This window comes from Pteropus alecto, unplaced genomic scaffold (assembly GCF_000325575.1).
Source record: "Pteropus alecto unplaced genomic scaffold, ASM32557v1 scaffold761, whole genome shotgun sequence".
Taxonomy (NCBI): domain Eukaryota; kingdom Metazoa; phylum Chordata; class Mammalia; order Chiroptera; family Pteropodidae; genus Pteropus; species Pteropus alecto.
Genome location: NW_006431558.1, coordinates 1009618 through 1033370, shown reverse-complemented (window position 1 = coordinate 1033370; position 23753 = coordinate 1009618). Strand labels below are relative to the sequence as shown.

Below are 23753 nucleotides of genomic sequence, written 5' to 3'. Positions count from 1 at the left end.
GAATCTTTAGTTCCTCACAGTGAACACTTGTGGCACCCCTCTTAAGAATTCTTAAGGATTAAATGAAAAGTATTTTATACAATTAGTGACTGGCAAGCAGAATTGAAAAAAGCAAGGTATATTAGCCAATACAATGCTAACACTTGGGCCTTTATGTCAGACATATTCTCTCTTCTTTACTCCAATACCACTTTACAATGCATGTTCATAATGCTAGTCTACAGCCGTAGCTTCTTTATGACACTTGCCCAAGGTCATAAGCCAGTGGAGGTAGAGTTCTTACCATCAGAGTAAAGGGTGGGCCCCGACGTTTCTGTATTGGGTCTAACGCGAAACCAGGGACTCTCATGATTCCATTTCTACTTTAAGCCACATTATATTTGTGGGGAGAGAGATACAGATTCAACAGCGCACCTCCTCTAACTGTGCTTAAAAATGGTTGGAACCTTAAGTACCTGGTAAGGAGACCCAAATACCCACAACACACACACTCTCCACCCCCAGAGGCCCAAATCAGAACTGGCCTGGCACAATCATGAGAAACAAGCAGACAGAAATGGCAAAGTCAGGTTTACTTCCAATTGGAAGCATCCAGAGTCAAGGGTCCTGTGACTCCTGTTCCAAGTGAGGTGTGCCAGTTTTCAGGAGTGAAATTAGTGCCCTTCCTGAACAAGAAGCAGGGGCTCAATGGTCTTGCCACCTACCCATGTGCACAGAATTACTATAGCCAGTCCCCATTAGCCACTGCACCTCACTCTCCTCTAGACACACATGCTGGAAACTGCAGCCAGTTCTTCCTAGCAAGGCTTCCTTGATACCTAAGGCTCACAGATGCAAATTTACTACACAAGCCCCTTCAGCCTTCATGCTGCCCTGGCCTTCGCTGTATGGTAAGAGCTTCTTCCAGAATGAGACTTCCCCAGCAGTCAGAGATGATGGTGGGAGTCTCCCAAAGAAGAGAGAACTTGCAAACCTGAATTGGCAGCGCCTGTCTCTGGTGGCCGCCATTGGGATGTTAGCACGGGGATGCCGAGGGGGTCCCCTGAAACACCCCCGGGGACCAGGCAGGCCCAGCATTCTGCCCCCACCTCCCAGAGCAGGCTGGGCACCGGAAGTGGAGGTCTAAGTGCCAGGCCGAGGGGTGTCCTAAGGCCTCAGGCTGCCCACTTCCTGTGCGACCAGGCTGGCGGCAGAAGCCGGGCCCGCAGCTGTTCTGGGAAGATCCCTAAAATGAACTCTGAGCTTGCTCTACTTTGAGGTTAGAGAAGACCCCAAGTTTCTAGTCACAAGGGAGCTGTGAGGGGCCTTGGCCCATTTTGGCGCCAAACGGCCCAGGGTGCGCGCGACCGGAAGTCCCACCCCACCCGCGCCAACCGCCACCGCGCCATCCCACGCATGCGCGCCCGTCTGTCAGCGGCAGCCAAGGGCTACCCAGAGAAGCAACCCCCCACCCCCAGCACCATGCTACCCCACCGAGTTCGCTGTCCCCTGCGGCACCTACCGCCTGCGGACATCGTCGGGCAGTGAGATGGCCCGGGAGGCCAGCGCGGGTACCCGGGCCGGGGCTGTGCGGGCAGGCATTTCGGAGGCTGCAGCAGAGGCGTCGGCAGCACAGGCAGCTCTGGCTTTTCGCGCGGAAACCGAAGGGGAGGGGCGGTGAGCAGAGGTGGAGCATACCATCCCAGCCCAGGCATGGGGGAAGGCGGGACGTACCATGCTGAGACAGCCCAAACCATGTGTGGGCAGACAGAGTGGAGTCGGCCTGCTCAGGGAGTGCGCATGTGCGAGGCAGGCAAGCACCCCCATGAGGAGCAATGGGCTTGTCCAAGCTCCACCGGTTGCTGGGATCCTTGCCTGAAACAGTCATTCATTCTTTCTTTCTAGCATGCTGGGGATTAAACGCAGAGCATCCCTACGGGGTTCCAGCGTGTGGGCTCTCGAGTTCAAGTTCCTAATTCCAATTCCACCTCCACCTATTTGCTCATTATAACGACCTTGGTCGTGTCATTTGGACCCAGCCTCAGTTTCCTCATTTGTAAAAACAGGTTAATAGCACTTACTCCAGAAAATCTTCAGGATGCACAAAATGTATAGCTAGAACTAAGGCTCTGACAGTGTAGGGAGGCCAGGTCACTTATACAACCTGCGTGTTTATAAAAGCACTACAGGGCTTGGGGAAAAGGATAATCAACAAATTGTGCTAGGAAACCCGATATCCTCATGCAAAAAAATGAAGTTGGACCCTTACCTTACACCACAAATAAAAATTAACAAAGTGGATTAAAAACCTAAACGTGAGACCCAAAACTATAGAACTCCTAGAAAAAAACGTGGGATGACAGGTTCGCGACATTGAACTTAGCGATGATTTCTTTGATATAACACCAAAGCACAACAAAAGCTATGACAGACAAATGAGACTACATCAAACTTAACTTATGCACAGCAATGGAATCAATCAACAAAGTGAAAAGGCAACCAAAAGAATGGGAAAAAATATTTGCAAACCATATATGCGATAGAGTTAACATCCAAAATATATAAAGAACTACAACTCAGACATAACCCGATTAAAAAATGAGCAAAGGATTTGATTTTGCATTTCCCTAAAGATACGCAAATGGCCAACAAGCATGAAAATATGCTCAACATCAGGGAACTACAAATCAAAACTACAATATCTGATACCCATTAGGATGGCCATTATCCAAAAAAATATGAAGTTCAGCAAGGATGTGAAGATTGGAATCCATGTACACTGTTGGTGGGGATGTGAAATGGTGCAGCTGCAATAGAAAAATGTAGAGGTTCCTCAAAAAGATAAAAATAGAACTACCATATGATCCAGTATTTCCACTTCTGGGTATATATTCAGAAGAATTGAAAACAGGATCTCAAAGAGATATTTGCATACCCAGTTTCATTGCAGCATTATTCACAATAGCCAAGAGGTGGAAGCAACTCAAACGTCCATGAGTAGGTGAATAGATAATGTGGCATAGACATATAATGGAACATTATTCAGCCTTAAAAAAGGAAATCCTGCCTTTTGCAACAACCTGGATGAATCTTGAGGTCATTATACTAAATGAAATAAGCCAGTCACAAAAATACAAACATTGCTTGATTTCACTTATTTGGAGTATCAGGAAAAATGATGGTAGTTATCAGGGGCTAGCAGGTGGGAGAAAAGGAAGGGAAAGGGAAGTTGTTCAACAGAAATAGTTTGTTTTACAAGATGAAAAAGTGATCTGTTGCACAACAAATTGCATGTAGTTAACACTACTGTACATTTAAAAATGGCTAAGATGGTAAATGCTATGTGTTTTTTACCACAATAAAAAGATAAACCATTAATAAGGTAGAGCGGAGTTTAAAGAAAAAAAAAAAAACCTGCCACCACAACGAAAAAGCACCAAAGTTACAAATTATGGTATATTTTTACTTTTTTTTTGTATTAAATTTACCGGTGAATGTGTTTGGAAATGTATATATAAACTAGGTTCCCCAGCAGCTGATGGGGAGGGGTTGGCCTGGACCTCAGATCCTCTGGTTGCTATGGGTTACCCACACATGGCAGGATCCAGGAGGACTGAAATATTAATGATACTAAAGTTAATAGCTACTAATTTAATATTTAATCAGCACTTATGTATCCAGGCTCTTTAGAGGAGTTATTTAATTTAATCCTTAACAAGCATTAAAGTAGACATCAGGACCCCATTTGTCGTGGCCTAGGATATTTTCTACAAAGGAGCCTGACTCAGTTGCTGCTTACCCAAGATCATAGACTCAGTAAGCAGCAGGGATCATGAATCCAGGTGTCTTTAGCTCCACAGCTCGAATATTAAACAATGATCCCAGGGCTGGCCAACTGCCAGGCCCTGGGAAGCCAAAGAGACAGCATTGGAGGAACTGGATTGAGGGCCGGGGCAGAAAGGTGTAGCAGATAAAAGACAGTTGGGCCAGAGTGAGGCTCAAGCCCCACACCTGTCAGCATCTGGGCCCCTAACCCACCTTAGGAAAAGGGGTACTCATGGGACAGGGGAGGGTGGAGAGACAGATGAACAGACCTGCTGTTCAGGGGCCTCAGCTCATGGGAGAGCACTGTATTTATTGGAGGCTGCCCCTCAGGTGCATTACCTTTATAATCCCTTTCCAAGAGATAACTGACCCATTTTACAGATGGGCAAGGTCTCAGGGACATAAAGATTTGCCCAAGGGCCCCTGGCAAGTTGGTGCTGAAGCTGGGCTTCCAGTCCTGCTGGATCTGCTCTCAAGTTGCTCAGCAGAAAAAAGCCAGGCACCACCTCTAATTCCTCTTCTCCCCTCACATACGAGGCATGAGGAATCTGTTGGTTCTTCTTCCTAAATACAACCCAGGTCTTTCTGCTTATCCACTCTGCTACTACCTCAGCAGGGACTGTCATCATTACTCACCTGGACTACTGTAGCAGCCTCCTCTCTGATCTCCCAGACCGCTGCATCCAGAGTAAAAAAAAAAGAAAATTAGAACATACCATTTTCCTTTTCTTCACTAAAACTTTTCATTTCCCTTGAACTAAAAATCTAAGCATTTTACTCCATTAACAGGGTCTTGCCTGGATGCATCTCATTCCCCCCTCTCACTGAGCTCCAGCCTCGTTGACCCATTTTCAGTCTTTCAAGCTCTTTTGGGCCCCAGGGCCTTTTCCTTTGCTGCCACTTCTGCCCAGGCCACACTTCTGGGCGATTCACAGTGCTCCAAGTGTGCTGCTACCCAATTTCCCCTGACCACCTGGAAGTGACCCCTTGTCACCCCTCCCCCCAACACTCTTTTCTATTACTATGTTCATTGGGAGCATTTACCACTGTCAGAGATGCTCTTGTTTACATCTGTTGTGGTCCGTCTGTTCCACTAGAACAGAGCAGGGATCAGCAAATTCTTCTGTAAAACAAAGTAAATATTTGAGGTTTTATGGGTCTGTTGCAGCTACTCAACACTGCCATTATAGCATGAAAACAGCTCTAAATACAGAAATGAATAGATATGGCTGTGTTCAATAAAACTTTATTTACCAAAACGGATGGCAGGCAGGATTTAGCCCGTGAGCTTTACAGTGCTGATCCCTGCAGAGGCTATGAGCTCCAGAGGGCAAATTTCTGATCTGCCTCCTTCACAGCTGAAGCTCCAAGGGCTCACTTCATAGGAACCCAAATATCAGTTGAATTAATATATAGGATGTGGGAGGCAGCACATGAGAGGTGCCTGATAGAGTGAAGACAAATGTTGGTAAGTATGAAGCTGTTTTCTCCCCACGACGTTGTAATTTCCATTTTACCAACAGGGAAATTGAGGCCCAAACCAGCTCAGGTTGCAAAGCCAGGTACCCTGAGTCACTTGCTTCATTCCAGAGAGTTTTTAGTGGTTTTAGTGGTCAGGTGACCACAAGAAACGCCAGCCAAATCAATGCGGGAAAGAATACTTACAGCTTTGGGAGCCTCCAGTGACTGATTGGATCACCAGAGACCCCCTTCCCCACCTAGAAATAGGCTCATCCCCTGAGCAAAGGGACGAATTTCGAGAAGAAACCAGGCTCATCTCTCTTGGGCACTCATTCCACCTCCACCTCTTAGTCTGTGGGATAGTGTTCACAAATCTCTCACGAGAAAAGACTTGACAGGCCCCCGCTCCCTGCTTCCCAGGCTATATTCCAGCCTCCAGCTCAAAGGCCACACTCCACAGGCCAGGATAGAGAACACAGAGGCCAGGAGAGGCCAGTCTCAGCTTAACCAAAGTCCAGGCAGCCCAAAGCACTGGGGCTAGTGGAGGGGTGGCCACGTGTCCTGAGCCATGGTCATTCAGAAGGCCAGCTCTGAGTCACACCACAGCCTGAATTAGTCAGGGCCACTGAGCTCTTGCCTGATGCCAGGGCCAACAGAGGCCCCAGTTGGTGACAGCAGCATTCAAGGGTTTAACAGGGATACTTTGCCACTCTCACCCCAGGTCCAGGCAGAAAGAGCACCAGAGCAGGCCTCACGAGCTCTCTCTGGGCTCGAGTGACCAGGAATCGATCTGGAGAAACCAATACTAGAGTGCTGGGCACACCCACCTGCAATATACAGGGCCCTTGAGCAGGCTGATGGCCTTCTGTTTGGGATTACAGGAGGCTTGCTGCTAAACTTGGGGGGTTTTTCCTTCAAACAGCCCTTGAGTCAATTAGCTGACCTCCCCTGATCTGGGTCACCTTCACCTCTCTCCTGGACCCAATCTCCTTCCTGCGTTGCCATTCCACCCTCTCCCCTCATATTCTCTACATAGCAGTGGGAGGGATCCTCTCAGAATCCAAATCTGATCTCGTTCCCTCCTTCCTACTCCATCCACACACCTGAGTGGCTTCTCGGTGCTCTTAGGGTAAGCCCGGCCCCTGTGCACCCGGCCCTGCTCATATTAGCTTTTGCCACTCATCCTGTGGCTCACCCCAGCTGAGTGACACCCTGGATACTTCCAGCCCCTTCCTGCCTAAGACCTGTGGTAGCCACCCTCCAAGTGGGTCCCCAGCGTTCCTCAAAATTCATGCTCTTGTGGAGTCCCCTCCCACAGAATCAAGGTTGGTCTGTGTGGCAAAAGAAAATATAGTAAAGCAATGGTATGTGACTTCTGACACTAGATCATAAAGGCCATCACAACACCAGCTCGTTCTCATGGGGGAAGCCAACTACCATGGTGTAAGGATGCTCGAGCAGTCCTGTACAGAAGCCCACTGCAAGAGAAACCAATTTGTCAGTCAGATGAGGGAGTCACTCTGGAAGTGACTCCTCCAGGCCCACTCAAGCTTTCAGATGACTGTAGCCCCAGCCAATACCTGACTACACCCCCATGAGAGGCCTCAAGCTGGAGCTGCTCAGTTTTGCTGCTTCCAAAGTCCCAACCCAGAAACCCTGAAGGATAATATATGGGTATTCTAAGCCACTAGACTTTGGGGATTTTTGTTATGTAGCCATTGATAATTTTTGCAAGGTTTCTGCTACACTCGCTGTTCCCTTTGCCTGGAAAGCCCTGCTGCTCCATGTGCCCACTTCTTCTGCTTGGAGAATCTCTAATCATTCTTTCTATTTTGGCTCAACCATCACCTCCTGCAAGGAGCCTTTCCATTCCTCTTTCAGCCCTACCAGGTGTCTGAAAGACTCTTAGAACAGCGCTTTCTGTCAGAGCCTTTACCTCAGCTGACAATCACATATATTGGGGTAATGGTTTATGTCAGCCATACCCCCACCTATGCCCAGTGAAGTGCCCAGGACATAGCTGGCATGCTATAAAGACTTAGGAAATGTTCAAGGGTGAAGGCACAATGCCTGTTCTCCAACATTAAATGCTCAGTCTGCAAATATCCACAAAAAAGTGCTCACGCCCTTTTATTCAGCTACTCAATTTCCAAGAATTTCTAAGATCCACTCACCCACATGTACAAAAAGAGAAGTGAACACAGCTATTCACTGAGCCTTGCCTGTAGCCAGAGGGAAGAAACTACTTCTCTATCAGTGATGATTAGCTAAAGAAATTGTTTCATTCATATATTGACAGACTCCGCGACAACAACAAAAAGATATTTTCCCACATATCATAGAAATCATTTCTTACCTGTAAGTAAAAATGAAATGCTGAATGTATAGTGTGCTGTTTACATAAACATGGAGGGAGATTATGTGTATTTACTTGTCTATACATAAAGCCTTGGGAAAGAAATGAAAAATGGATGACTTCCTGGAGATAAGGAATGTTAACTAGCAGAGTGGGAGATGTGAGCAGGAAGAGAAATTTTTCTGAATATCTTTTTGCCCTTTTGGAATGTTGGAGCATGTGCCAAAGTTATTTATGTCAAATTAAAACAACTGGCAGAATGTCGGAAAAGGATGGTCTTTTCAATAAATGGTGCTGGGTCTGTTGGATGTCCATGAGGAAGAAAGCGAACCTTGATCCCTACCTCACACCATATACAAAACTCAATTCTGAACGTCCTGCAGATCTAAATAGGAAAGCAAAGTCAAGAACACTTTTTAAATAAAACATAAAACACCTTTGTGACTTTAGGGTAGGCAAGTGTCTCTTTAACAGGACACGAAGTACATTAATCATCAAGGAAAATATGGTAGGCTGTATTAAAGTGAATTTGTTCATCTAAAGATACCACTCAAAGATACCACTGCACATACATATCACTGACCAAGAGACAAGCTCCAGATATATGTCACTGATCAAGGACTCATATCTACAATACACATAGACTTCCTTCAAATTAATAAGAAAAAGGCAGCCAACCTCTTTCTTATTAAGTAGACAAAAAATTTGAATAGGCACATCACTAAAAAGGATATCCAAACTGCCAATACATATGGAAAGCTGCTTAACTTTATTAGTCAGCAGGGAAATGCAAAATTAGCTCCCACCCAAATCAGGACAGCTAAAACAAAACAAGAAAACTTGGCAAGTGTTAGCAACACCAGAACTCTGTGTTGCCGGGGGAGTCCAAAATGGTAAAGTCACTTTGGAAAACAATTTGGCCTCATCTGCTAAAGCTAAACATACACCTGCCCTCTGACTCAGCAAGTCCACTATTGGAACGAGTGCTCATATTCATGAAATGACATGGATAAAAATGTTCATAGCGGCTTAATTCACAATAGCCAAAAACTGAAGACACGTCCATGTCCAACACCAAGAATACAGATAAACAGTTACCTCTTCATACAGTGGAATTCTACACATTGGGGTCATAAATTTTTCCTGTAAAGGGTCAGATAGTAAATATTTTAAAATTTGTGGGCCTTACTCTGTCACAACAACTCAACTCTGCCATTGTAGTGTGCAAGCAGCCACAGATGATTTCGTAAATGAGCAAGTATGGCTGTGTGCCAATAAAACTTTATTGAAACTTAAATTTGAATTTCATGCTATTTTCACGTGTCACTAAATGCTGTTTTCTTTTGACTTTTTTCCCAACCACTTAAAAATGCGTAAACCATTCTTAGCTTACTGTCCATACAAAAACAGGCTGTCTGGTGAATTTGGCCCACAGGCCGTAGTTTGCAGAATACTGCTATTTAGTATTAAAAATGGGCATTCTATAACTCCATGCAAAACTACAAACAAGTCTCAAAAGCATTAGGCTGGGTGAAAGAAGCCATACATGAAAGAAAACATACTGCCTGATATTGTTTATATAAGTCACCAGGGTACTTCACCCCATTTTTCTCGCCAACTTCAAAATAGGGCTTCCTTTCTCCCTTCCTTCCAAGACATTTATGTATTTCCCACCTTGCCTCCCTCAGCCCACCCAGCCCTCATCAGCCTGCCCGGGTCCCATGGCCACCTCCTGTCACAGCCACTAGGCCCTAGATAAAAACAGTGATGAGATCTAGGTGAGTCACCCACCTACTGGCGCAAGAAGCCAAAAACACAAGAGTGTCCACGCCCAAGCTGCAAAGAAAGTCACCCACAGCACTTGAGCACTGGGCCTGCCCCAGCCATTAAATCAGAGGAACTTCACGTGAAGCGCCTCCTATCCGGAAATAACCACTAATTAACCACAACTGCTTCTTCAAAGGCAATCACCAAGTTAATAGAACTACCTGGTAAAGGGACGCGGAGAGAGAGTCTACAATCAGAGCACTGAGAATGTCTCTAGAAGTTTCCTCACCCTCCCAGCTGTGGCCTAGCAGTCCTGAACCAGCTGACTGGGTGGAAGGAGCCAGAAAGACATACGCTGTTCCTCAACCTAGGTGCTACTGACATTTGAAGCTGAATAATTCTTTGTCTTGGGAGACTTTGTCAATAAATGAAGTGCATTGCAGGATGGTTAGCAACATCCCTGACCTCTACCCACCAGATGATAGTAACACCCTAGCCTCGAGTGGGACAACCAAATGTGTCTCTAGACATTGCCAACTGTCCGCAGGAGGTGTGGAATCATCCTGGATGAGACTGACTGATTTAACCACAGGGAAATGACAAAGCAATGACCTTGCCACATATTTCCTCTAGGTAAATAGCTTGCAGCCCTAAATCAGCCTCAAACCAGCATTTTGAAAGCTGGAAGTCATGAATGGTTCACAACAGAAGCGGCACAGAGTAAAAATGCAGAGTCCTGGGCTCTAGAATCAGATTCTCTGGGGTGTTTTTTTCACAAGAGCCCCACTTGTGAAAATTTACGAAGCATTTCCTACCTAATTGACACATCCATCACCTCACTTAGTTGTCATTTTTTGTGTGTAGTGAGAACACTATTGTCTTAGCAAATTCTGATTCTACGACACAGTATGACTGACTATAATCCCCGTGCCACACATTAGATCACCAGAACCTATTCACTCTGTAACTGAAAGTTGGTGCCCTTTGACCAATATCTCCCCAATTCTACCATCCTCTCCAGCCCCTGGCAACCACTATTCCACTCTCTGCTTCTGTGAGTTCAAATTTTTTTAGATTTCACACATAAATGAGATCATTCAGTCTTTCTGTTCCGGCTTACTTCACTTAGTATGCTGTCCTCCAAGTTCACCCATATTGTCGCAAATGGTAGGATTTCCTTCATTATGGCTGAATAATATTCCATTGTGCATGTGTCTATTACATATTCTTTATTCAATTATCTATGGACATACACTTAGGTTGTTTCGATAACTTGGCTACTATGAATAATGCTTCAATGAACATGGAAGTGCAGATATCTCTTCAAGATACTGTTTTCACTTCCTTTGGATATACATTCAGAAGTGGGATTGCTGATTCATATGGTAGTTCTATTTTTAATGTTTTGAAGAACCTCCATACTGTTTTCCATAAGGGAAACTTTCTAACATTGTACTATATGTTTGTTTTTATAGACTGTTTCCTCTATGAGAATGTGAGATCTCTGAGGGCAGGAATTAAAATGAGCACTCAATACGTATTTTGAGAAGTTCAAATTCTTTTTTAACAAGCTTATTGAAGTAAAATTTACATACCACAAAAATTTCACCAATTTTTAAGTGTAGAAATCAATGGTTTTTAGTAAATTTGCTGGGCTGTGTAACTATCACCACAACCCAGTATTAGAATATTTTTTATCACACCCCCCCCAAAAGTCCTCACGCCTGTTTATAATTAATCCCCATTCCTACCTCTAGCCCCAGGCAACCACTAAACTACTTTCTGTCTCTACAGATTTGCTTCTTATGGACATTTCATGTAATAGAACCATATACCATGAAGCTTTTTTCACTTAGCATAATTAAGTTTCATCCACGTTACTGTATCTGTATTACGTTCCTTTTCATTGCTGAGTCTTATTCCATCGTATGAATGAACCGCATTTATTTATTCATTCAATAGTTGATGGGAATTTGAGTTGTTTCCACTTTGGGGCTATTATGAAAAATGCTGCTTTGAGCATTCACATAAAGTCTTTGTGTGGACATACATGTTCATTCTCTTGGGTAGACACCTGGAGTCAAATTTCTGGATTGTGCAGTAAGCTTGTTTGCCTTTGTAAGAAAATGTCAAACTGTTTTCGAAACTCGTAATACCATCTTGCATTCCAGCTTGGGATCATTAACATCCATTTTACAGATGATGAAACCAGCTGAGACTTGCCAGTTGACACCCCTAGTCTACTTCGGTCATCAAACGTTCAATCTGGTTTTTTTTTTTTTGTACCTTAGAAAATGTATTCAACACCTATACCACAACTGCCACTGAAAATGAATCACATCCACCCCACTTAATTTCCCTTTTTGACAGATTTTACTATTCTTAGACAAGATATTTAGGGAAAGGTGGTGGAAGTCAGTGTCCGAATTTGGGGAAAGTACATTTGTTTTGTAGACAAATGACAAAACTGGCCAGGATGTGAGGATGGGAGATGGATAGGAACCCTCTGAAGAGTACTCACACAGCAGTGGGTCCAGGCAACAGTTGTTCATGGATGACCATACTATTAGGGGACAGTGGAATGGCGAATTTACAAAGACAGAATCAGGCTGATGACATCTGAACCCCCTGATTAGTCTTAGTCATCAGTAAAAGAGAGAGACAGACAGACATAATGTCCTCCTGGTGGAAGTTTCCAGCACCATCTATGAAGAATTGAAGCCAAAAGTATCAATTTTAAATCTGACTGGGGAAAGGAACATGATATAAGGAGATGCCATCAGCCAATACCAAACTATGAGAAACTCTCCAGAGCAAACAACCTGGTTTCTCAATCTGGAGAAAGAAGGAAAGAAAGAAAGAAAAAAAGAGAGAGAGAGAGAGAGAAAGAAAGAGAGAAAGAGAAAGAAAGAGAGAAAGAAAGGAAGAAAGAGACAAAGAAAGAGAAAGAAAGAAAGAAAGAAAGAAAGAAAGAAAGAAAGAAAGAAAGAAAGAAAGAAAGAAAGAAAACAAGAACCCTTGTTAAACCTCATTAAACAAGGTTAAATAGGTAGTTAAACCTATCATTTAACAAGTAATGCTTCAGAAATTAACTTACTAAATGCCACGTGAGGACCTTGTTTGAATTCTGATTCAGATAAATAAAATGTTAAAACTGAGACAGATGGGGAAATTTTAACTCTGACTGATACTTTTGATAAGTATATTTGTGGTATTGTGGTTAAGTTTTTTTAAAAAGCGTCGCTTTCTAAAATAAAAAGTGGCATATTTACAAATGAAATGTGATGTCTTCTGATTTTCTTAAAGATATTCAGTGAGTAATAATTGACTCAGAATGGATGGTAAAGGAGTAAAAGTTTGATAAGTAACAGGATATTTGTTCTGTAGAGTCTCAAAGTACCACCACACATGATACTTACTAATTACAAAGTGGAGAAACTTGGCAGATACCACCAAGTGATTAAAGTTAACTTGGCTAATGATGGGACCAACTGAGAAAAACACATCACTTCTGTAATAGTTCTGCCAAAAATCCATAGCCTGAATGTAATCATGACAAAACATCAGACAAACCCAAGCTAAAGGACATTCTACCAAGTAACTGACCTATATTTTTCAAAAATGTAAAGGTCACAAAAGATAAAGATTCAGAAACTGTTCTGATTGAAGGAGATTGAAAAGATAACTGAATGCAACAAGTAGTATGGGATTTTCTTTTGCTATAAAGGTCAGTAATGAGACAATTGGTGAGATCTGATTACTAAATTATCTGATTTTGATAATTTCACTGAGGTTATATAGGAGAGTGCCTTGTTCTTAGGAAACACAGGAAGTACTTAGGTGAATGAACAGATGGAGGAATGGTGAACGAATAGAAGTGTTGACTGAAAAATAGTATCAACTAAGTGTTTTATTTGGAAGGATTTATTTGGAAAAAAGAAAGAGTTGCAACCCAGAGCATGTAGACATGGCAAGCCACATGCAAAATCTGGCCTGTGTGCCAAGATAGAGGGATATTTAGATAAAGAAAAAAGAAGTTAACAAAAGGGGAAATTAGAACCATAGAGCTTTACTATAGAGTTCTTCCTGTAGGGCTCTCTCATATAGGGTTCTCAGGATTATACGGAGGTGAGAACTTCCATAACCCTAGCTCCTCCCTTAGACCTTCTCGACTGATTATGCTTGCTTGAAGTTCCAGTTCATCTTAATGGAGAGAGAGAGAGAGAGAGAGAGAGAGAGAGAGATTGATTGATTTAGGGAGATGGATGGATGAACTGACGGACGGACGGATGGACGGGTAGACAGACAGAAGCCTGGACTGCTAGTAAGTAGTCACCCAGGACCAATTTCCTCTGAAATTCTTATATGAGAAATCCATTTCTCTTTCATAAGTTACTAAGATTTCGTGCTTCCTATTATTTGCAGGTGAGGCTAATCTTGTTATTATTAAAAGAAATATTCCAAAAACCATGAAGTGAAATGTGGAAGCTACCATGTCATTCATAACGATTGTGAGACATGAATTTTTATTGACTTGGTGGCATAACGCCAAGAGAGTTCAGCTGCCCAGAGGCTGTAGAAACCAGCGATGCGCAAGGTAGAATAGTTAATGGCCACACGTGACTATTTGCATTTAAATTAATTAAATGAAATTTAATTCCTGACATCTAGTTCCTGCATCACACTAGCCACATTTCAACTGCTAAATAGCCCAAGAGTGAGCAGGGCACATGTGGCAGAGTTCTATCAATGCAGAAAGTTCTGAGATTATGGAGTCTAGAACTCTCTCAGAATATGGTCCCAGGACGATGCCTGGTGGTGCTTGGTGAAAAACATGCATTGCTGGGATCACTCCAGAACTCCTCAGAGTCTCTCACTGCAGAGCCTAAGAATCTCCATTTTTGCAGGTTCTTCCAGGTGATTTTGATGCTTTTTAATATCCAACAGCATTCATAGGGAAAAGGAAGGTGAAAGTTATCTTGCGTACCTGTGGGTTGTTCCCTTCTGTTCTAGGCTCCAAGATTTGAGAGATATTAGCAAAGCAGGTCTTCAGACCAGGATATAGAGGAAGGTCAGCTGCGACTACGATTTTCACTCAAGGACTGCCTGGGTTCAAATCTCCACTCACATGCTACATGACCTTGGCAGTTCACTAGACCTCTGTGCCTCCATTTCCTTACCTGTCAGAGTGCTGGTGAGAGCACCTATTCTACAGAGTACCGGAAAACTGTCGCTCCCCCGTTTTATTTTCTTCACAGCACTTCACACTCACTGAAATGATCATCATTTACTTTTGCTTTCATTCGACAAACGTTTATTAGGCACCTGGTGTGTGCTAGACGCTGTTCGGGGGCCAAGCAGTGAGGATAGACACCAACCCCTGCTGCTGTGGAATTGGCATTCTAAAGGGGGAGATAGAAAATAAACAGGATGAAGCAAAATGTGTTGCATGCTAGAGAGTAGCAAGGGAGGCAGATAGGACAAGAAACGCACGCACGGCATGGCCAGAGGCCTCGCCCAGGTGTGGTATTTTAATATAGACCTGAAGGAGGAGAGAGGAGTCACAAAGATATCTGAGGAAAGATCATTCCAGGCAGATGGAAGAGCAGATGCAAAGGCCCTGTGGTAGGAACATGCCAAGTGCTGTTTAAGATGCTAGAGACACAGTGGTGAATAAGACGAATGCAGTCCTATCTTCTAAGTGTTTATATTTTAACGGGGGCGGGCGAGGCGATAAACTGATACATAATACACTGCAAGGTGATAAGCAGGCAAGGGGCTAGATAGAGAGGGAAGAATGCGGTCAGGCCAGGAGTCTTTGAGGAAGTGGCATTTGAGCATAGGCCTGAAGAGGAGACAGAGGAAGCGCAAGGGTATTTGGGGAAATTTTATTAACTCCGGCCTGGCCTGTGCCTACTCCTCCTCCCAATCTCAGCTAGGGCTCAGGTTTCCAAACAGAAGTTGTCTCTGAAACGCTGAGTTAGGGGAATTCCGACGGGGTGCAGGCCTCTCAGCCTCTGGATGCTGCCTGCCCCACTCTTCTCCTACTGGCTGCCCTAGTATTTGTGCTGGTCTTGCTGGGTGAGGCTTCAGCTTGGGGCCTTGTGCTCCCAGTCAAAGCTTCAGATCTTCAAAGGAGCCAGGGGCCCTGTGCCCCTGGGCAAAGGAGTAGGGTATCACTTGGAGCTGAGCTAGGAACACACCACCCAACTTCATCCCATATGGGCTTCTCCTGGTTCTGGCTGGGGCTGGTTGGAGCTGGCAGCCCACACTATCACGGCAAAGGAAGTTGAGGATCTTTCCTCTAGCTCAGTGGTGGAGCTGGCAGGATCTCGTCAGCCTACCCGAGTTCAAATCCAGACAGGCGCTGCCCCAACTGGCTGTGTGACCCTGAGAAGCTCACTTAACTTCTCTGAACCCACATCTCCATACCTCCTGAGGATTCATCTATGTGCCTGGAAAGTGCTTGATAAAGATCAGCCATTCCTCTGGGGAATACTGAACTCTGGAGCCATCTGGGCCCATGTTCCCCAAGATCTGGAGAGGGACATATACTTGGGATGGAGAAGGGGGCCCCCACCACTCACCAACTCTTTCTTTGAAGGAAAGTAGGGAGGTCTTGGACAATTGCTCTGGGGAAAGGCTGACGTTGACCCCATTTTCTCAGAAGCCACTGCAATCCTGCCCTGGGCGGGACTGGGCTGGGGTGCGAACACCGAATGGGAAGACTGACAAAGGGTGAGTTGCCTGGGTGGAAGCCACACTCCCCTGTCTCATCTGCCCCCAGCTATAGGGTGTTAATGGGGGTACTGCCACCTTAAGCCTAAAAAGACAACAAGCATCAGAAAGAGAAATTGAACCGTTTATTGGCCTGGGCCTGGTCTCAGGCATGGGGCAGTGGGGGAGCAGGCATCTGGGGAGCTGAATGAAGGGAGACAAGCCCCCGACTGGCTCCTTGCCCCCCAGAGACCCCCCCACCTTTGCATTCACAAGAAATCATTTGGAGGCATGAGATTTCCTTCCCCAAGGTGAGCTGCAGTCCCGCTCTCAAGTGAGGAGATGAGCCAGCGATGACGGGGTCCATGTAGGGCCAGGCCTCTCCCCTCTTTGGCAACGTCAACACAAACATGAGGAGTCAGAACAGCATCCATTCTGGGGAAACATGGTAGGGACAGGGGGTTGCAGGCATCACTCATACACACACTCGGACATTGACAGACACACATAAATATACATTTGTACCGCAATGACCCTTCTACCTATCCACAGGATTTAGCAAAGTCCTTCTGGGGCAGTTGAGAGGAGAGACCCCACAAGTGTCCTCGGCATCCCCACTCCCTGCTCTGTTCAATACAACTCGAAAGGAGGCACAGTGAGCTCAAGGCTGCCCTGCTTTGGGATATCTGGTACCTCGGCTGGGGCTGGAGGTGGGTGTAGCTTGGGGGTGGTTTTTTTTATTTGAGGGGGTGGAAGGGTCCTGGGCTAACAGCTTCCCTAGAACTTTCTCAAGTTCTACCCTTTGTCACTGAGAGACCCAGAGCCCTCTTCAGTACCCCAGATTGTTTTTTCCAGCCCTTGGTGATTCATCTGCACCCCAAACAGTGCAATTGGCCAATGAGGTATGCAAATGCGGTCCAGCCCCCAACATCCACCCCATGGTTTCCTGGCATCTCGTGGATTAAGAAGAAAGGGAAGAAATGGCCCAAACGGCAGCTGGTGACATTTGAGGAAGCTGTGGATTTGGGCCTTGGGAACTTAGCTGGGGCCGTCTGGACACGCAGGGAGGAGGCCTCCAACCCCCCAGGACAGTGGTTACATGGAAGTGGGCCTGAGGTTTCCAGGAGAAGGTGGTAAGGCCGGTAAATTCAGAGAAAGAAGTCTGGCACAAGGTGGAGGATCAGACAGTCATGAAATGAAATTCTTTGTACCAGGCTGTAAATTGCTCCTGCCCTGAGCAACTCTTGAGTGTCTGTCCGCTGTTACCTGGGCCTTTTCCAGGTCACTCAGACCTCCCATGACCCAGTTCTGAAGGGGTCATGCCAGTCATTGCACTGGCCTCCAGGACCCTGCTGCAGCTCTGCCATCCAACTGGTCAGTGCCTCAGCCAGCCATCCCAGGTGTGAAATATTTTCAATATTACCCAGGTCTGTGGAATGGGCCATCTTGCTTGGCAGCCCTGCATCTCTGTCCACGGTCACTCAGCGCCTCTCCACAGAGCTCTCTGCCATGGCCTGGTTGTCAGCCCACTTGTCCCTCAAACCACTGTGTTGCCCTCCAGAATCGTGGGTGATGTAGGCATGTGGGTGCCCCTCTCTAGTGAGCTGGAGCTGCGGAGGGGCAAGAGGCGGTGGCCCGGGGTCCCGCTCCGCCGTCCTTGCACCCCTGCTGCCTGCTGCCAGCACTGCAGTGGCCGCAGTACCTCCCGCCGCAGGTCCCGGCTACACCACGTGTAGATGACAGGGTTGAGCAGTGAGTTGAGGGTGGCAAAAGCAAAGAAGTAGTGGGCCTTGTAGAGAATAGGGCAGGAGTGCACGGGACAGGCATAGTCTAGGAGGAGGATGCTAAAGGCAGGCAGCCAGCAGACAATGAAGACACCTAGCACGATGGTGACCGTCTTGAGCAGGGCCAATGTCTGTGGGCCAGCCACATCGGCATGGCTAGAGCGGACCACGCAGTAGATGCGGATGTACAGAACTACGATGGCCAATAAGATGGCAGAGAAGATGGTTACCACACAAAGCACATAGTGCTTGGCGTAGAGTGGCAGAACAGTGGAGCAGGCCTCGAGGTGACCCAGGCAGTTCCAGCCAAGGATGGGCAGGCCACCCAGAGCCAGGGAGATGAGCCACGAGGCCGCGATGAGCAGCAGCATGCGGCAGCTCTTGTCACTGCCGTAGAGCTTGACCTTGGCAATGGCCACATGCCGCTCAATGGCAATGGCCAGGAGGCTGAAGACAGAGGCGGAGAGTGTGATGAAGGCTGAGCCCTCACGGGCGAACCACTGTACAGGTGTCAGCCGCAATGTGACAGAGCCTGAGAGCAAGGTATTGGCTATGAAGGCCACGCCTGCCAGCAGGTCCGAGGCAGCCAGGTTGCCCAGGAACAGATACATGGCCGAGTGGAATTTGCTGTTGCGGGCAACTGCAATGAGCACCAGCAGGTTCTCCACCACGATGGCACAGCACAGGATGATGATGAGGGCCGAGGCCACCTTGCGGGAGGGTGTCTCCTGTGTGTCCAGTGTCTCCTTGGTGTAATTATAGTGCTCCTGGACCTTGGTGGGGCTTAAGTACTCTGAGTACAGGCTGCCCATGGTTGGGCTCAGTGGCCGGCTGGGGCCATGGGGCTGTCGGAGCTGCAGAGAGAACAGACAGACAGATAGACAGACAGGTCAGTGCTGTGGCTCTGACTTTGGACAGCTATGTTTCAAGTCCCAGCTCCATCACTCTTCACTGAATGACCACATGAAGTCAGAATTATCATGATCCCCCCTTTACAGATGGCAAACCCAGAGAGGTCAATTCACTTTTCCCAAAGTCTCAAAGCTAGTAAGTGGCAGAGCCAAAGAGACCCGCTTCAAAGCCTCTATAACGTCTAGGGTATACTGTCCCTCAAAAGCTCCCCGCAATGGCATAAAGGACACAAAGTGGACTTCCAGAAGCCTTGCCAACCCACCCACCCAGAGAGCAGGCTGTGGGCGGAAACTGGTGGGTTTGCTTCTTTTCTTGAATACACTGGAGCCCTGGGCCACAAGCAGCCTGCCAACCTGGGTCAGCAAGATGCTCACCACTGATAGCACCATCCCCTGCTTATTACCACCCACTGCTCTAGATTTCAGGCTGGGGCTAAGCCTTGAGGCCATGGGTGCTCCCAAGATAAGGTCTTGGGGAGACAACAGGGTGGCCCTGAGGTTCAAGTATCCCAGAGGTCGCGTCATCTTCAAGGGCATCGACCTTGAAGGCAATCCAGGATTCAACACCACTCTACCTCTGACATGATGTGGGACCTTGGGCAAGTCACTTGACATGTGGCTTTAATGTTCTCATCTGTGCAATAGGGAGAAGAAAGCCCACTTCCTAGGAGTGAGGGGGAAATCTTGTTGAATAATGCACAAGGTACCATTAGCACATAGCAAGCACTCAAAAAATATTCTTAGCTCCCTTCTTCCTGTCCCACATTGCTCAGAACTAGGTGCTCTCCACTCAATCTTTTGGGAGAGAATGTTGACTGAGCCAGGCAAGATTGCCAACAGCCTGTTCTCATCAGCACCATCTAGCCCTGCCCTTGGACAGAGGGTCTCAGCGGGGAGGGCAGGGCGCTGGCACCTCCCCCTCCCCAGCGAAGATGAAATCCAGATGTGAGGCCCCTGGAACAAACAGGGTGGAGTCCTTGATCCCCAGTCACATCCGGTGTGGGGCAAGCTGGGAGGGGGTGATGGGATGGGGGAGCCACAGGAGACCGGTCTGGGAGGTCCTGGCTAGGAGGATGGGGCAGCTGTGCTGAAATCATGTGAGCTGTGAAGGGGCGTGCAACCTCGCGGGTAGTGGGGACGGTATTTGTTTCCATGAAAGCCTGAGTCACCCTCCCCCCTCCCGCCCCCCAAGGAAAACTGAGCTGTTGGGGGAAGGGGCGGGAAGAGGCGCGTGGGCAGAGGATGAGAGGCAGACATCATGGCCTCCCTCCAGCTTGGGGCGGGGGTGGTCTCAGAGGTGCTAGTGCCTTTCAGGAGGGGGAGCCAGGAGTAAGCTCCAGCTGCAAGCTAAATGGGAGAGGGGGAACCACGGGAAGAGCCCTCCCCAAGTCCCTGGAAACTCGCCTGGCAAGGCCTGGCAAGGACCACGTGCCCGCCAGGAGCTGCGTTCCAGAAAAGTCTGGTTAGGCAGGTTCCTAGTGAGCCCGGGATTGATGGGGGGCTTCCGGGGTCACTCAGCCATCTCTGTCCCCAGCCAGACAGAAGCAGCTGCTCCCCCTGGACGAAGGGACATCCGTCCTAGTTAAGGAACAGAGAAGGGCTTGTGCGCATCCCCAAGGACTGCCACCCCGCCCAGATCGCTACACAGAGGCCCCTTGTTTCCCTGTTGGATGGACAGGGCACCCTGATGCCCTCTGCCTGCTGCAGTCCGCCCTGGGCTGACTTGGCCCAGGCCTGGCCTTACTAGACCAGCCTCGAGCCAGAAACAGTACGCGCCAGGAATGGCTAATTTTCAATCCCAAGGCATTGAGTAATTCGCCTTGGCCTGAGCTTTACATCCTCGGCATCTGATTGGCCTATTTCGGGGTGCTCTGCAGCTAGCACTCCCAAATAGGCTGGTTCTTTCTAAGCAGCTGGAGCTCGCTTCTTTCCCAGGAGAGTTAAGGCAGTGTGGATGTCCCAGAGGAGAGTCTGAACTGCAGCCTGACCCCGCCGGGTCACACCCAGACCAGACGACCCCAGGCTGCCCTGGCCTACTGGGCCCCACTTGGGGTTATAAACTAAGAATCAAGGACCAGTCACAGGCCTGAGAAGCACCCTTGCCAGTGGGGTGAGAAGCCCAGGGCTGCCCTGTGGCCACCACCCCTCCCTTCTTGACATGAGGCCACCACTCTTTTTTTTTTTCTCTTTCCAGTCTGGTGGCCAAGAGAAAGATTTATGACCCTTTCCTGCAGAAATAAGGAATGGGTTCAGCCCTTGAACCCCAAAGACTGATGAAAAAGTCTGTCTTCTTCCCTGGGAGGCACTGCACCCTCACTTTTTGCAGCCTCAGGAGCCTGTCAAGGCATCCTCAGAAGGAGGGGTGGCTCTTCTCATTCGAGAAGGGGAAACTGAGGCCCATGCTGTCTCATCTTTCCCACTAGGACTTTGCTAAAGGGGGAGCTTAAGGCAGGTTGGCGCTTCCCAGAAAAGAAGCCGGCCTGGAGGATGGGGCTGGCAGTCACCCTCAGGCAAATACAGGCCTTGCCTGCCTCCCCTCCCTCTGCCAGGCTCCCAGAACTAGCTACGCACAGGACCTGTCTCCTCTTTACCTTCACCAAGGCAGCCCTGACTTCCTCCCAGAGGCTCAGTAGAAGTTATTGGGTTCAGAACCAGGGAATGACCAAGAACTGGAGCGAGAGGGAGAAGTCACAGGGTTTGGAGGGAAGGGAAGAGAGACAGACGAAGACTGTTCAGGGGAGATTAGGAGGCAGGAAGGCGATGGGAAGCACAGTGGCTTCCAGGAGCACCTCCCCCAAGCTCCACTGAGGCAGGCCCTGTGGTTATGGTTCCCGGTGGTCACTCACTGATCCCATGCCTCTCCCCTAGGACAGCCAGCCCCTCAACCCTTTCTTTTGGTTTCCCCTCAGCTGTCAGGCCCCCACCCAGCCGCCAGGGGGAGCTTTTTCAATTTAGAGCTCCAATGTCACTCCTGAACTGCTCTCCCAGGGTCACTCCACTCCAACCACACAGGCAGCCCCCACCTCAGAGCCTTTGCCCCTACCGTGCCTCCACCTTGCATGCCCTTTTCTCAAATTCCTGACCTTTGTTACCTTAACAGTACTTGGCAATTTTGAAAATTATGAATGTACAATATTTCTAGTTTTCTGTCTGGCTTCCAGGGTAGACTGATGTGTCGGAGGCCAGGGACCAAGTCCATTTTCAGCCCCTTTGGAATGATGCCTAGCATACAGAAGGAGCTCAGAACACATGTAAGGTAGATGAATAGATCAATGAATGGATGAATAAACGCACGCATGCATGCATGCATGAACGAGGCCTCCGTGGCCCCAGAAGGTGGAGACTCCTAAACTCAGCCCAGCCCCAAACAACAGCAAAGGAGGCCGGAGCGGCCACTGGTCTGATGGCAGCGACCCCCCACCCCCACCAGACATCAGGACCCGCCCCCGCCTTCGGGCCACAGTCTCGGCCTTCTTATCTGGCCGTGGAATGCGCGGTATCCACACTCCAGGCCGCTGGGGCTGCGGCTCCTCTCTCCCGCGACAGCCGCACGCTCCGAACCTCCACATCTCCAAGTGGGGTGGGGGGAGTCCTCTCCGTCCCGCAAGGGGCCCTGCCTCAATATTCCCGGAGGACTTAGGGGGTGTGGTAGGGGCGATCTCAGCTGCAGTCGCACCGCGAATTCTGCACTCGCATCGCGCCACGCGGGGGGCCGTGGGCTCAGAGCGTCGCGCCTGAAGCATCTGACTAGGGCAGAGTCGGGGGAGGGGGTGGAAATCCCCGAGTGAGTCAACTCGTGCAGGAGGAGGGGGCGAAGCCCCGACGCTCGGCTGAGCCCGGTACCCAGCGCGATCCGCGCCACGCGCGCCTCACCCACGCCCCATCCCCGGGCCCCAAGGGAAAGAAGCGTCGGAGCCACGCAGTCCCGTTCCCTTTCCTTCCAGAACAAAGCCAAGCCCTCGCGAGGAGACTGAAGAAGACGAACTACTCGAGGAAACTGAGACAGAGAGCCAGACAGGCAGGAGGGGGCGACTGCCCTCCGCCGGGGGCCTGCCCCTTGCCTTGGAGGCTCGGCGTCGCACAGCACATTTTGCCCACGCCCAGCTGGAGTCTGCCAGGAGGGGCCCCCTCCGCCCCATACACACTCCCCAAACCCGCGTCCCCAGGCTCGCAGTCCTGCCTCCCAGTCTCCAGCCGAAAGCTCTCGGATTCTGCCTTCTCGGCGCCAACTTCCTGCCACTAGGAAAGGCGGGGAGCGCAGTCTGGAGGTTCGCGGCCGAGGAAGTGGGGTTGCCTGGAGTCGTGGAGAAGGAGCACTACTTCCTTAGTGCAGCAGGAGCACAGCGACACTTGCGCGTCCCGAAGCGCCCAGAGCCTCAGCCAGACACTCCATCCCCAGCTCGGATATCAGAACTTCAGAGGACGGGGCCCGCCCTTTCTGCCACCCCCTCGTTACGCACGCTCACCTGGCTAAACTGGCCCGGGTCCCTGCCCTGGCCGGAGAGGCTTTGGCGTCTGCGTCCCCGGGACGGCCGCGGCTAGGGCTGAGGCTGCCCGCTTCCCGGGGCTGGGGACCCAGCGCGCAGGCCGGGCGGGGAGAGACACAGCCTTGGCCCCCCACTAGCCCCGCCCTCCTCTCCTCCCCTTTCGGGCGTCGGCAATAGATTCCAGATGTGACTGGTCTGCTAGGCTCTGGTAGGGTCCCTTTGTTCGCACCCCTCCACCTCCGCCTGCGCTGCCCCTCCCAGCCCCCTCCCGTGAGAACCCGCTGGCGCATGACGTCATGAAGCCCCGTGACTTCACGTCGCTCCTGGCCAGGTGGCCTGAACCTGAAATAGCTGGCTCCAAGTACAGCCATCCTCTTGGCCCATCCCTGGGACCATGGAGGAGAGCACGGGATCCCCTTTATTTACTTTACAAGGAACCATGAAGCACCTACTAAGTGTTAACGCC

General features: G+C 48.7%; 2 protein-coding genes across 2 annotated transcripts in view; both read right to left on the bottom strand.

The window, feature by feature from the left end:
* Positions 1-1660, bottom strand: part of DNMT1 (DNA methyltransferase 1) — a 38798-nt gene extending 37138 nt beyond the window's left edge. The window contains 1 exon segment of the mRNA XM_006905895.3: positions 1502-1660. Within this exon segment, the coding sequence (XP_006905957.1) occupies positions 1502-1581 (80 nt within the window). The 5' untranslated portion in view covers positions 1582-1660.
* A 14569-nt stretch (positions 1661-16229) lies between these two features.
* Positions 16230-23372, bottom strand: S1PR2 (sphingosine-1-phosphate receptor 2). Its single transcript, XM_006905894.3, has 2 exons — positions 23267-23372; positions 16230-18743 (listed from the first exon to the last, which is right to left on the bottom strand). The coding sequence occupies exon 2, from the start codon at positions 18699-18701 to the stop codon at positions 17643-17645; it is 1059 nt and encodes a 352-aa protein (XP_006905956.1). The 5' UTR covers positions 18702-18743; positions 23267-23372; the 3' UTR covers positions 16230-17642.
* Positions 23373-23753: the final 381 nt, after the last annotated feature.

Excerpts from the sequence above, each read along its gene's own strand:
- S1PR2 (XM_006905894.3), bottom strand. The coding sequence starts at position 18,701 with ATGGGCAGCCTGTACTCAGAGTACTTAAGCCCCACCAAGGTCCAGGAG.